Source organism: Procambarus clarkii, chromosome 38 (genome assembly GCF_040958095.1).
Source record: "Procambarus clarkii isolate CNS0578487 chromosome 38, FALCON_Pclarkii_2.0, whole genome shotgun sequence".
Taxonomy (NCBI): domain Eukaryota; kingdom Metazoa; phylum Arthropoda; class Malacostraca; order Decapoda; family Cambaridae; genus Procambarus; species Procambarus clarkii.
The window spans coordinates 16,692,327-16,707,715 of record NC_091187.1 but is presented as its reverse complement, the minus strand read 5'-3'; the positions used below and the strand labels follow the sequence as shown (position 1 = coordinate 16,707,715).

The window sequence follows — 15,389 nt, the reverse complement described above, 5'->3', positions numbered from 1 at the left end:
TTAAATTTTTGAAAATAAAAAAGCACAAGCTGGGCAAAGATATATTTATTGTTTACACACACAGTTAACACATTGAATTTTCAATGAATAGTTTTGAGCACCATGAATGTTGAAATGGGAGAAGGGAAGGGAAGGGAAGGAACAAGGGTATTCACATAACCATACTGTCTTAAGATAAAACCAAAGTCATATTGATGTGTCTCAATGTGCATACTGTATTTAAACTGATAGGTGAAAGTATTGTTAAAGATTATAGTATTACCTGAGCTCAAGTGATGTTCTTCTATGATATATACTTAATTCTATTTTGGGTAGTTTGCTGTAGGTAGTCCTTATACTTAATAATATTTACTCCAGTGTTGTAGGTACTCTTACAGTGTTGTAGGTTCTGTATTATGCTATAGCTGTACCAAAAACAGGAGCTGCAGGCGCTTGCATTCATTATATTATTACAAAATACCACAAAATTTACAATCATTATAATATTAAGATTAAAACATTATGTAATACACATACAATTATATGATGGTGCCACACAATATATCAGGCCAACTTTTAAATATACACTACCCATTATCAGATTCTGTTTTCAAAAAATAATGAATGCTAGTATTGAATAATGGTAAATGAACCACAGGAAGCTTTTCACATTGAAATGCGAGACAATAGACAAGTGTAAATATAGACATAAATTTGGTTAAACTTTAATGAGTCATTAAATTATTAATACACATTCCAGTATTTTTATTAAAAACAATTTTAAATTTTTTCCCACAAGTGGACCGAGATAAATGGCTTCAAATGTATTGAATATCAAATTTAAGAATAAAAATATTGATTGTATGAGATATATTAGGCATAAAATAATGCCCAGAAAGTATTGCCTACATGATGCAATAACTAACAATATGTAACAAATAGAAGCATACTAACTAGGCATCCTTTTAGGCATATTTCATATTGTCCTAACGGAGACAGGAAACAATGAAAGTCCATCAACCCCAAGGACTTATTACCATTGCTATGTTACGGAACTAACAACATAACGACAGATGATGTTCAAGAAACTTATAATATACAAATTTAAGCCATTTGCAGAACTTCGTTTCTCACTGATAAATAATTGGTAATGTTACTGAAACAGACAACCTGAATTTATAATCATCATCTATGAAATAACATGTAAATTCACTATCTCCTCTCCACTTACTGATTAAATGTCTTGACTGTAATGAATAATGAGAGCTATTTGCAGGAAATATAATGTATAATACAGTACATTAATATATGATATTAACCAATTATTATATATACTGTAAATATATATGATATTCACTGATTATTATAGATATTCATATATTATCCTCTTTGGAAATTGGCTTCCCAAAGGGGAATTCACTTGGTTCATTAAAACGATTCCTCATCAGTATGTACATTAAACTAGTAGTAACAACAGCCTGACTGATCAGGCTCTCGACCAGGAGACTAGATCAGAGACTGGGCCCCAAGGGCACTCATCCCTAATATCCTCACTAGGAAGACACTATATAAAGGCTATACAAGTAATGAATTGGTAGCTGCGTTTCACGTCTCAAAATATAGTATTACTCAAATATAACATACTGTACATGTAAATATTCATACTGTACTGTAATTTTGGAAGACAAACTCCAAATACTGTACTGCATATATCTCCTCATCTATATTCCAAGAATTTCATAGGTTCTCCATTCATGAACGAGCAATGGCTTTTCGATAACAATACTGTGCAGTAAATGATTTTTACCACAATAGCCGCCAAAATACAGTATTAATTGTAGATTTTATTTATTATTTTTCTCCAACAGTTTCTCAACAAATCCCTTAACCTCCTTATGAGAAACCAAGCCAACAAATTTTTCTATCACCATCCCTCGGTAGATTCCCAACACAGCCGGTACTGCTGTGACTTCGAAGGCATGCAGGAGCTCCACGTGTTGATCTACCATTACCTATAAAAAATAATCACTAGAATTAATATATCCAAGAATAAATTTTAATATTATATAATTTCTAAATACAGTATTTTACAGAGCAATATATACCTTTAACAGCCATACAAACACTGTTACCACAGGTATGCTGAAAATGTATTTCCACAATTTACTTTAAATAGAACCTTTAGAATCTGCCAGAAAACAATGATTCTAAATCAGTTCCTATTACAGTATTAGGACTTTCCTTAGTTCCTGGACTGTACTGTAACTAGGCAAGTGAGCGAGAGGAGAGGCTGGCAAGTACACCGAGTTACTTGGGCTGCCACCAGATGGTGTTCAGGTGTATCACAAAGAGGGTGTTTACACAGCTGCAATGTTTTATTGCATTACCTTACCTTTGGGCACCTAATTTTCTTTAAGCAATTGCTTGTTTTGTTGCAATTCTCAGCTTTGTTTTGATATTTGATTCCCAAGTTCCCCTCGCCTCATAGAGGGAAACTCCCTCTCCCCTCATCACAGTTCCTACTGATTTTCTCACTGATACATTACATTAATGTGATTTCTCTGTGCATTGAAAAAGGAAGCATTAGAGGTAGAATTCCTGGACAACAGAGCCAGAGTGCATAGGGGGATTGTGTGAAACCCTGGTTCGGCTTCAGTGGAAGGCTCAGGAACTCTCGTGGATTCAGTTGAATCCCAGGTTGTGATCCTTATGATCATGTCATGGCATAGTTGTCTAAGGCGTATACTTGAGAGTACCCAGAGCAATAGGTTCGAATCCTATTCACAGCTCCTAGTGATTTTGTCATTGATACATCACGTTAATGCAATTTCTCTGTACACACAGAAGGGCAGCTTGCTTGTGCATCATCAGTCTGGAGAGAGGAAGCAGGAGCCTTCTCCACCCACTCACTGTCAGTGTACAATAGCCCCACCTCACTTTGTCAAGGAACCACTCACTGAGTGGGTAATACATATATAAAAAGTATTTTACCCACACTTATCATATATATTATTATTATTATTATACAGCACTTTAAGAATACTACCTACTAGTATATTAATTTGAGTTCATGTGAATGAACTCATCTAAGAGTACTATATCAAGCTAAATATTCTCACCTCTGCTAGATGTAGTTGGCCAAGATTTTCCTTAGCAATTTTTTCCAGTAGAGGCTTGAGGGAATGACATGGTTCACACCACTCTGCATGAAAGTTAACAATTACTGGAAGCGAGTTTCTCATGACTTTGTTCTTGAACTCTTCTTCATTTTGTATTTCAAACACATCCATTAGGCTTTCACTCTGACGAAGGCCCCTGGTTCTAGAGGAAGCTGTTAAAAGTTGACCTTTAGAAGAATTGTTGAAGAGAATTCTAACCGGGACCCTCTGAAGAAAGGTGCGCATGGCTGGATTGTGTGTCATAATTCTATAGGGAAAACCCTTATGCAGATTAGTACAGGTTTAAGTATAAATACAACTTTAGCTGCCTTTATGTCGTCAGTCACCAATATCGTTTTGTGGTAATCAAATATTAAAGCTGCACCAAAGTCTCTGAGTTTCTTAAAGCTTAACTTTCTTGAGTGGCCCTGCTAGTATGGGTTCAGTCCAGTGGCCAATGATGGCTCCAAGTGCTGCAAGTGCCGATAAGCTCAAGACCAGTACTATAACCACCCGAGGTATGAAGAGTTGATCAATCACCTGAAAATAATCAGCATATGAATCTTGAAATAAATATACTGTACTTGTAATACAAAATGCAATATTTAATGTACAGATGAAAAAGTACTTGCTTTAAATAATATTCACATAACAAGTTTGCTTTCTTCAAGTATAGAATAATAATAATAATAAGACAATTAGCATCACATCATATGCTTTTGTGTTTATCATTACATTACATGTATTTAAAAATGGCTGCCTATAGTGTCTAATTACAAAAACTGTTTTGGGAAATGTTTCAGCCAGTGTACTATATCAATGCCAATTTTGAAAGTATATAAATTGACTTTAAATTTACCTCTACAGTATTTTGTTCATTTATTACATATTTTTGGATCCTGTTATGGTTTCATGTCTCTTATTCAAAATATCATCAGATAAACAGCAAATAGAGCAAGTGTTTTCTTGCATGACTGAGTGTTGTTGATGAGTGTTGTTTTGAGGGCGCCTGACAGAGCAGTGGAGAGCGCTTCGGATTCGTAGTCCTGAGGTTTCGGGTTCGATCCCCGGTGAAGGAGGAGACAAATGCGCAAAAAGTTTCTTTCACCCTGATGCCCCTGTTATCTAGCAGTAAATAGGTACCTGGGAGTTAAACAGCAGCTATGGGCTGCTTCCTGGGGGTGTGTAATAAAAAGGAGGCCTGGTCATGAACCGGGCCACGGGGACGCTAAGCCCCGAAATCATCTCAAGATGACCTCAAGATAAGATGCATCAACACATATTCTTATGAAAAATAGCAAGAACAGGTGATTTTCAGGTGATAAGAAAATATTGTGATTTTGATAGCTGTTATTTACATGAAAAAGATTAAAGAAAAACATTTCAAGAAGAATAACTTGGAATACCTGTACTGTACAGTAATATGAAACACAAAATGAATGTATTAATGCACTTGCTTAAAGAATCATTATTATTTCATATGAATATACATTACTAAATTTTAGTAAAAAATTAAAAGAACTAGAGTAATTTACAAAAATATTAATACAATACAGGACAATGTACAGTATTCTACTGTATTTCCGCACAGTGTCAGTTTTGTTTGTGTACGGTAGGAGAAAATGCGAATTATCAAACTGGTTCAGTGTGGCTACTGGCACTGGAATTGTAAACAAATAATTTATAATTAGTGTAGTTATCTGAGCTGAAATGAATTGATTTACATTGGAAAATTCCACCATTTAAAGGGTTAACAGTGAAATGCAATGAAAGAAAGGCAAATGTGCATAAAATGGGTCAAGAAATCAAATCATTTTGTCACATTAATTTTTTTCATACTGTACTATAGTAATTGTTCATTTCATACTCATTATTTCTTACCTATTTACTCTGAGAAGACCTGCTAATATTCCCTTCTTCCCTAATTCTAAATTTGGACAAGTTATCTATATGCCTTGAAAACAATCTTTAATCCTTGATTGTTATTGCAAAGAGAGCCAGAGTAGTGCTGTCCCCCAAGCTTTAATAGCAAATTATATGAATTACATTCTTCATATTTAGGTGTTATTAACAAATGCCTCATACATGCAACTCAACATAGGCCAAATCAAGTAGTGCCAAACATTTATCAAAATATGAAGAGTAAAGTTGAAGTGCAAGCAAAAACCATACCACTTCTTCTACGGTGGGTTGGTGAGGCAGTGAGTGTTGGGGAAGCGGCAGCAGCAGGAGAGAGAGCACCGCTGCAATCCCAGTAACCCCCACTGCTGCTACTGTACGACTCCGCCCACAAGCAATCACGGCCACTGCAGCTGCCGCCCACACCACCACCAGCACCACAACACCCACCCCTACGCCAAGCACCCGCATGTTACTCCCGGAGGCACAACATGCATGCTAGCGAGCTGCACAGGACACAACATTTGTTAATGTACTACACTACAAGTATAAACTGTCATAAACCAAAACATATTTATCTGGAATAGATAACAACTCATACAAAACACTTCTAAGTACTGTACAGTACTACTATACCACTTTTACATCCAAATTCCTTAAGATACACTACAGTATACTGTACTACATGCAATAAAAAATTAATACAATTTCCAATACTATTAAAATTTAAGTACAGTACTCTATGTAAAACATCTGATTAGAAAAACATGACCTAGTCAGCCATTTACAGTTTACACCCATTAAACCAGTGGTTCCCAAATGATGGATTGCAACCCCATTGCGAGTCTTTAGTACTGTATTAGAAAATAGGGCCATTGACAAAAAAAAAAGTTGGGTACCTCTGCTCTAAACAAACTACATCCTACATCCTCTATACCTGCCCTTGTCTGCATCCTTGTCTGCTTCCTCGTCTGCCTTCTCATCTGCCCCCTCGTCTGCTGAGCAAATCAAGGCAGCAGCAGTGTACAGTAATTAGCTGATGACTTGAGAATTTAGGAATTTATGAGTCATTCTGACTGGCTTCAAAAGAATATTCCAACAATCACTGACACACAAATTCAGTGTGTTCCAAATCAATAATATTGATGAAACTGGTTAAGAAAATAATTATATAAGGCTGTATGACCAAGAGCCTTGTAAAACTGTCTCTACACTACCACAATTCCACCAATACTTGGGCTACGCAATTTTTGAGGACTGGTTTCATTAAAAAATTAATAAGCAAATTATTGTGTTCGAAGTTAAAAAGGAAGATGAAGGCTGACGAGGTGCAGGTTTTATTGATGCCGAATGGCAAAATAAGGTACAGTACATGGCTCTTCCACCAAATAAAACCAGCCTTTGAATGAAGGTGTTATTCATGCCGCCAAGAGAATGCATAGAAAAAATTGCTGAATAAAATACTGGTAGAAGGAAGGAATTATCAGGAGAAAGCCCCAAGCCATTACGACTATAAAGCACTTGGAATGGATCAGGATAAGGATTTGGGATGGGATGGGGGAAAAGAATGGTGGCCAACCACTTGGACGGTCGGGGATCAAACGCAGACCTGCATAAAGTGAGACTGTCACTCAACCGTCCTGCCCAAGTAGTTGGGCTAAGTACTGGTAGAGGGGTTATGGAGAAAATGACAAGAAGAATAAGAGCACAAGAGAATTAAAAAAAAATCCATAAAAATGATTTACAATGATGACAATGATGGTGATAATGATCGAGATGATGACCAAAACAGTACACTGTACAGAGCAAGATAGAATTTATATTACTAGACACACTACTATCTAGATTTATCCAGAAACGTGATTGATTTAAATTTATTATCCAAAGACAAAGAACAGTAAAAGAATGGAGAAAATTACAAAATATATTGCGAGAACTTCAATTTAATGTCTAGCCGTTGTAATTAGAAACATAATCAACTAGACAAAATATATCCACAATGACCATCCATGCTATAGTAAAAGGAGGGAGGTTATAATATTGGATATTAAGCTAAAAACTTGCTCAATGTCAGCATATCTGAATGCAGACAACTTTTTTTATTATTTCCTATAGTGAACAGTTAAGTGGGGAATTAGATTAGTTTTAGGGTTATTTGGTGAAATAACTTTGGATCATGCTGTCAGCACTCCAAAAGCCGTTCTTAGTAAAATAATGAGCAACTATTACTCCACAGAACATCACTATGGTTGCATCACAATATAAATATGAACCATTCATAGTAGCTTGCAATAAAACTGCCCATACAGACATATTTGACAGCTATGCCAAGCACACCCCACATAACTAAACCAACCAGTCATAGACAAGCAAACCCATAAGTAGGAATCACAGGAACATGCTATACCTTAGCCTTCAGCAGGCAACCTTAGAAACAAGATGAAGGAGGACTGAACTGTGGTACAGTACAAGATATTGTTCATCTAGCACAGGTCTAAGGAGCTCTGTCTAGAACAGAGACATCAGGTGAGAGAAAATTTAACTAAATGTCTCCATCCTGTGTGGAAATCAAACCCGGGACCTATCGGTTGTGAACCAACTAAGCAAACTATAAAGAAAAAGATGATGTAAGTTGACTAGACCTGAGACCCATTTTGAACCTTACATGCAGAGACAAACACATGCACAGTACATGGTAGCACAGCGGTAACACACTCGCCACCACTCTTCCCGAGCGATTTGGTCTAGATTTGTATCCTGACCAAGGAGGATTGACTAGGTACCAATTATTCAAATAAAATCAAATCAAATGTTTACTTAGGTAAGGTACATACATACAAGAGATTTTACAAGGAGTGATGGATTTATAGATAGGGCTAGTACATACAATGCCTAAAGCCACTATTATGCAAAGCGTTTCGGGCATGAAAAAATCACGAAAATTATTAACTGTAAGCCAATCACCCAACAGTAATTTGGAACCTGATTGCTAAAATGACTGGCGGGTCGTATTCCAGGAAAAACTAATGGGTAAGACTTACCATAAGCTATTGTATGGGAAAGCTCTCAGCTTACTAAAGGAGACAGCAGTCAAATATAAATGTTTATTCAAAGGAATGTGTGCACAAAGAACATAAGAGTAATGTACAATTATAGGAACAGAAGGTACACAATCTATATAGCCACTATTACGCAAAGCGCTTCGGGTACAGTCGTCTGTACCCAGCTGTATGTATTATATATTATATATATATATTATATAAAATGATACAAAGGTTGCTAATCCCAATGGAAAATGTGGTCAACACCTCACCTCCCCCCCTCTGCCTTAGCAACAATCAGTCACTACCGTTAGTAGGTACAATATCCAATACGATTGTTTAAGTGTGTATTTCCACTGCTCTTCACCATACTTCACCAGTCTACAGTAATTACCACCGTCCTGGATCGGTGAGCTGCGGGTGAGCTGCGGTGGGTGTTTGTTTACACTCTTGGCTGGTCGTTCATGCCTCAACCAACTACTCAATAATTAGTTATGCTGTCCATTCTAATTGTTTTGACATAGAATGAGACAAACGTCATTAATATATATAACTAATCTGGTTGTAGACAAGAGAAATTATCAACTCTTAGATTAATATTACTGTTTAATTTGACAATGAATGTGTGTTTTGGCTGACTAATGTACAGACGATGAGTCACAATAGCGTGACTGAAGGTAATGAAGACTAGACCACACAAAAACTCTTAAATTAATTGAACAATAATAAAATACAATTTTTACATTAAGACACACAATCATAAACGATTTAAGTAAAATTACCCATAAAACAATTGAATATTGCAATTATAAAAAAGGTACAGAATTTACCTGATTGCCACCATCTCTCACCTAATTGTACTCGCATATATACATATACTGTGCTTGCGGGGGTTGAGTTTTGGCTCTCTGGTCCCGCCTCTCATCACCCAATCAACTGTGTACTTCTGAGCCTATTGGGCTCTGAAGCTGTGTGTGGAATCTGCCTCCACCACTTATACGTATACATACTATCTAATGCATTCCATTTGTTAGCTACCCTGACAACAATATGTATAATCTATATCAAGTGGGTTCGATGGGGTCAGGAAACTGTCAGATTCAATTAATGCAAATTTTAAAGGGTTCCGGTTCTAAATGTAAATATCTGGGGGTCCCGGGTACAGTCGGGTTCGTTCTCGACTCACAATCAAGAATTCTGGGTTGGAATCCATGGTGGGACAGAAATAGTTGGGCGCATTTCCTATCACGAACTCCTACCCCTTCAGGAAATATATATGTTTATCTTGTGATGTGTGTATATGTATGTATTAACACGATGTACTGAAAGGGGTGAGAATAGCTTGACCTACCTCATCCCTTTCTGTGTATTTTACCTCAATAAACTTATTTCAATTTCAATTTCAATTTCCTATCCCTTCACAGGTACGCCGGGGTGCATCCGATACCATGGTCGGCGTCGCCCCAAAATCAACACAACATTTCCTATCACCTAATGGCCTATTCACCTAGCAGTAAGTAGGTACTCAGGAGTTAGTCAGCTTCTTGTGGGGTTGCATTACGGGCGGGGTCAGTAATTCGACCTTTTGGGGGGGGGCGGGGGGAGGGAGGGCCTCGATATAAGCCTATACGTGTATGAATACCCTCTGGTTTCCTGTCCCCTGACACAATGATTTATTAAAATTACAATTTCCACTGCTTTAACCGGTTGCTTTCTTTAAAATAATTGATATATTCATCCAAATTCTAATATACTCATTATCTGCATCCCAGCAACAAAGCAAAGTACACCCAACACAGGTGATTAGTATACAGTTGGTATACGGGTCAACTCTAACAACTAGTTATGAATTATCATCATTTAAACCTGAGAACTGCGCGAGCTTGATTATCTTAATTAATTCACATCGTACTGTTTGCAATTAACTAGATATGCGACTCTCGTCCTGCATTTAATATCTACTTTAAGGTATAAATAGATCCCCACAAATAAATAATGTCGGCAGATCTTATACGTATCCAGTGGAGATGAAGGGTCAGCGATGTTAACGGTCGTTAAGATGAATCATAAAGCGCCAAATAAGGAGCACTGGCACCTTCACTCTGAAAGTGTCTCCACCACCACACATGTTACTAGTCTTGGTATGTGTGCAGGAGCAGTTTCCGACAATATTTTCCTACAATTATTACTAATGACAATTTATCTTTAGGCAGGAATAAGTATACGAATGAAGAGTGAAACGAAATGAATGCATTAAGTAACCAAACGCTAACAACTAGATCAATTATGCAAAAGTGCATTGACAACAGTCAATGATTTTAGAGAGAAACGCATAGATTTGATTATGTGTTTTCTCTATTAGTGTCTGTAGAATTATGCAGTTAGCTCTTGGATCCCGCCTTTCTAACCGTCGGTTGTCTCATATCTCTAGTACTCACAATAGTGTGCTTATTCCAGACTTATTCTCTCTCTCTCATACACACCTATCATGTTTCTCATATATATATATATGAGCTTTCAGAAAGAATATATTCATTCCTCTGAATGTTTGCTGATGATGAAGAAAACAAGAGGCTACAAGATGACCTGGACAAGCTGAAAGAATGGTCCAACAAATGGCTATTGGAGGTTTAACTCAACAAATGTGAAGTAATGAAACTAGGTAGAGGGAACAGGAGGACGTACACAAAATACTAAATGGAAGATAAAATCCTTCATGAAACGAACAGAGAGAGAAAGAGGGCTCCATCAGGGGTTGATATCACATCGAACCTGTCTCCTGGAGCCCACATCAAAATAATTTAATCAGCATATATATATACAAGGTTGGCTAACATCCGAACTGCTTTTATTATTTATGTAAGGACTCATTCAGAACCTTGTATACCACATATGTTAGACCAATCCTGGAGTATGCGGCTCCAGGCATGGAGTCCATACATTATCAAGTATAAGACGAAGTTGAAGCAGATTCGATGGCATTCTCTGGGAAAATTGATAGTGGTAGATAAAGACTATTTACCACGGGTAGTACTCACACAAGGGGACACAGGTGGACACAGTACCCTGATTAGCCATAGACATCAGAAATAATTTTTCAGTATCAGAGTAGTTAATAAAAGGAATGTACTAGGAAATGATGTGATAGCGGCAGACTCCAGACACAGTTTCAAACGTTGATGTGATTGAGCCCAATAGGTTCAGGAACCTATTCACTAATTGAATGGCAGTTAAGAGGCAGGACTAAAAACTCGAAACTCTACCACCGCAAGCATAGTATGGTGAGTACATATTCCTAGGATACAGCCCACAACAGGTATTTAACTTCCAGGTACCTATTTACTGCTAAATGAACAGTGGTATCAGATGAAAGAAACTGCCCAAATATTTCTGTCTCCGCCGGGAATCGAATCGGGGTCCTCTAATTCTGAATCGCGAACGCTGTGGGTGTGAGTCTGTTAATCTACTTTTGAAGATGTTGCCTTGCCACAACAACAAAACCAGCCCTTCCTTAGGTGAAGTGAATACGACCGCTTACTGAAATATATGTTAGAAAAAATCTTAAGCCTTCCTCTGTATGACCGACAGTGGAAACAATCTCAGTCGACTTGAGAATGGTCCAGGACGGACCGAAACGTCGTCGTCCCTTCACATTCTAGTGTGTGGTCTTGTCATCAGTGGAAACAAGTCACGTTCCCGTCAGAATCGAGGGGGCCCTCAGTAGCCACCCTGTAGTGAACCAACGGTTGTTAGGAACGTAGGAAATATAACCTGTACTTCCTTGAGTGCTCTCGGGTGGCGTATATATATATGAACACATCTTCAGAATTACAAAACACATGTTACGCGGAATACATGCTAAATACGAAGGATGCAGTCGAGCAGGTAAAGTTTTACATTTTAAGGCTCACATTACAGGCATGTGATCGGGTGGGATATTAGATTATCTTGAAATAATTTAAATTGAAAAACAAATATAATAAATATGAGCTATTATTAACATTCAGATTTTGAATTACAGACGATTCAGCCATTAACAAATAACATTCGGTAATCAATTACTTTTGATAAGGGAAAAGAATACAAATATATTAGTGAACATATTACAAAATATAGTATAAGTAACTCCACTGAGGTAATACTCTTTCACATCAGTATAAATGCAAGTATGACACTGTATAAGCACTTTTATAATAGTTGATTTATTTACCAACATTTCAGCATCAATCGAGTTCTCTCCTTGGATTTTAATGACCAGCATTCTGATATATGCAAAAATCCGTTGTCACTTGATTTTGCCGTATTGCGAGCATGATAAAATATGCAAATGTTTTAAAATGCACACGAGAGAAAAGCTTATCCAAATATCTCTGAAGAGAGTGAACATCACACCACAGCTGAAGCTGGCAACAATAATCAAATGCAAAACAATGAATCAGTAAATGTGTATACTATTTGGAATAGTAAATAAATTACACGAGTTATATGTATGCTGAATTAACACTGACTTGTCACTTTCTGACTTCATTCCCGGTGAGGAATACAAATGTTAAAAGTGTCTAAGGTCTTAATTTATATCACCCAGTGTTCAAAATATCCAAGAGTAACGTTAATTCAACGTTGATAACTTGTTTCAGTGGTTGAATTAACATTACACTTGGATATTATGCCCACTGGCTAAACACTATGAAAAACACTTCTTCGTACTCTCCCATCACGTCCAAAACACTTCCTTTTGCTCGCGAGATAGATAGCTGAAGTCGACCACAATAAATAGATAGCTGATAGCCACATAGTCGACCACATTTATCACAACACCTACAATTAATTCTGCCACAGATTTACGACCGAAACTCAGGAAGTTCATAACGTTATCACATCAGTGGATATGTTAATTTTGTCATGTGTTTTTGTTTCAAAGGATGGAAATGAGAGGTTTACTTACGAGTTCAGGCGAGGGAAGCCGGCAGGAGACAGTAATGTTGTGGACGCGCTCAATATACAGCTGTAACCCGTTTGGCCTTCCAGACAGGTCTTCGCTGCTTCTTAACTTGTTCCTTACCTGTGACGTCACTCTCTCGGGCTCCAACAATGTAAATGGGTCCTGATATTATGCAGAATTTGACGCATCTACTTCGTGTGCGGCTAATGCAATTAACCGGTGCACAGCTCATTGTTAACTGAAAGTGTGCAATCTCGTCATTAATGACGTATTTTACTAGTAATATTGCATGCCTTGCAGTACACGGCAGCGTATGTCCACCATGGATTCGTGTTTCAGTGTTGAACAATGTTTTAGCCAACCCGAGCCATTTCAAATCGCATTTCAGGGTGTTGATGCTTGCAATTGGCGGGGCTGCTGGAACGCATGCAAGACTACGTGCCCGGCCACACGAACGTTACAACCCTGCAATATATTCACCTTTTCCCAGGACGAGCAATCGCTCTTATAACAATTTGGCAGAATACAATTACCTCGATAAATTTGATTTATAATTACCTCATCCATCCTCACCAAATTTTGGCTAGTTGTGGCATTAGTTTGTATTGATTATAGCGTATGTTTTATGAAATATGTTTTTAACCACTGATAAAATTTAAATTATGTTAATTAAGAGTCCTTTCGTTACGAAGACATCGTCTGTAATTACCATGTCCTCGGGGGGTCAAGGTCTTAGAACATAATACCTTCTCAGTTTTATTGCATGCAGTGATCACGTGTTTTTTTTTTATTTAATATGTATTTTTACACCGTAAAACAAATTCAATTACATATATGACAATTTAGAGTTATTGTTATTCCAAATTGTTTGAGATTTATATTAAATAATAATATATTTGGTTAATCTGTAGTTTGTTCTAGAGAAAGAATATGGGCGGACGCCTTGTAAGAGGAGAGTGGTTGCTGTGCATCATCTGTACGCGTCAGGAAGATCATTATCTTTAATGTCCTGCTTGTGGCCAAACATGTTTAAATACTAGACAATTACAGTGGAATGGTGAGGTATGCACTTGTCAAAATAGCCTTCCATCTTTACTTTGCCTATTTGGGTACGTATGTCTATTTTAGGCACTCCTTTTAAGTATTTAATCACCAGATGGAGCTTCATAAATAATGCTGGGTGACTGAACAATCAGCTGACACAAGATATTTGCTATACTCACCCTCTGGACAAGAGTAGAAGCCTGCATAGGTATCAAGCACTTTGGTTGGAATTTCCACTAAATCAGTATATTATTTATCAGGTATTTATTGTGTAATTTTTCTTTGTATTTATGCTTAAACTGTGCATGGAATTCCGTGTTCCCAGATCACATCGCAGTAATTGAGCAAATTAACTCTTGGTGTGATTCTTTAAGATTATGGACAGTTAGCTGGAGGTTGGCAGCGTCTCAATATTTAGTCGTAAAACCGGCAAGCGTGAGAGGATAATTTGGCTAGGCGGAAATTATAGGCTACGTTGTCGGGATTACATTGGTCTTATAATTCTGAGATAGTCCTTTTTGCTTCATCCGCTTAAGACTTTTCTTTAATGGCCTCGTATTTTGCCGGGTCGGTGTTAGATTCCCGATGGTACAAGTGGTTAGGCACCGCTTCTTCAATCGACATCTTTATCATAGTCTTCCCTTAACATTCCTCCCCAAGTGGCATAGTCATACTGGCTTAGTGTTTTTTAATAATTACCTCACCTTACTGGACCAGTCAGTATAAAAGATAAATTGTCGCAGGTGGTCGAAGTGCTCATAGCTCAGCAAGAAGGAATAGTATTTATCAAAGATTTATTTTTCTAATTTGTCTTTGTATTTACGCTTAAACTGTGCATGAAAGTTAGTGTTCAAGTCACTTTGTGCTCAGTCACAGCTTGTGACTGTGCTTAGACGTTCATACTAAGACTTAGTATGAACTCTAAATCTTAATGAAGACAGAACGTCAAATTGAGGATGATGTTTCCTTATACAGAATAGAGACCGTCGCTTCACTGGAACTTTGAGCGGCTACTTCATCTTGCGTTCTAAACTATATAGCAGTTTCTCAGCCTTTTCACCTTTGTGGAACCATTGAAATAATATTTGTCTCAAGGAACCCCCTGCATACAAATAATTATATTATATATATTTATTATTCTCAAAAATATATTAATAACAAAAAAATCAACCACATCTGTAAACACAAAAAATAACATTGATAATGTTGAAAAAAAAACCTAAGATGAATCAAATCAATATGGGCAATGTTATTTTTAAAGCCAATATAGTATATGAGGTTTGTCTCTATAATGTGAAACTTGTAGTTGTATTTTGGTACAGATAG

The 15,389-nt window shown here is 37.1% G+C and overlaps 1 protein-coding gene across 6 annotated transcripts; it reads right to left on the bottom strand.

Moving 5' to 3' along the window:
• Nucleotides 1-29: 29 nt before the first annotated feature.
• On the bottom strand, nucleotides 30-13,166 carry LOC123771884 (thioredoxin, mitochondrial). 6 transcript variants are annotated; one of them, XM_045764627.2, is made up of 4 exons: nucleotides 8,472-8,632; nucleotides 5,310-5,542; nucleotides 3,099-3,677; nucleotides 30-1,991 (listed from the first exon to the last, which is right to left on the bottom strand). In XM_045764627.2, the coding sequence occupies exons 3-4, from the start codon at nucleotides 3,399-3,401 to the stop codon at nucleotides 1,824-1,826; spliced, it is 471 nt and encodes a 156-aa protein (XP_045620583.1). In that variant the 5' UTR covers nucleotides 3,402-3,677; nucleotides 5,310-5,542; nucleotides 8,472-8,632; the 3' UTR covers nucleotides 30-1,823. The 6 variants fall into 6 exon arrangements, with proteins under 6 accessions (XP_045620583.1, XP_045620588.1, XP_045620585.1 ...); XM_045764632.2 differs by lacking the exons at nucleotides 5,310-5,542; nucleotides 8,472-8,632 and adding an exon at nucleotides 13,023-13,166; XM_045764629.2 differs by lacking the exon at nucleotides 5,310-5,542.
• Nucleotides 13,167-15,389: the final 2,223 nt, after the last annotated feature.

Bases quoted from the DNA above. Each gene is read 5' to 3' on its own strand.
- LOC123771884 (XM_045764632.2), bottom strand. From the start codon at position 3,401: ATGACACACAATCCAGCCATGCGCACCTTTCTTCAGAGGGTCCCGGTT. The intron at 1,992-3,098 runs GTGAGAATATTT...TATTTTTTATAG, and splicing joins GCCAACTACATCTAGCAGAG to GTAATGGTAGATCAACACGT.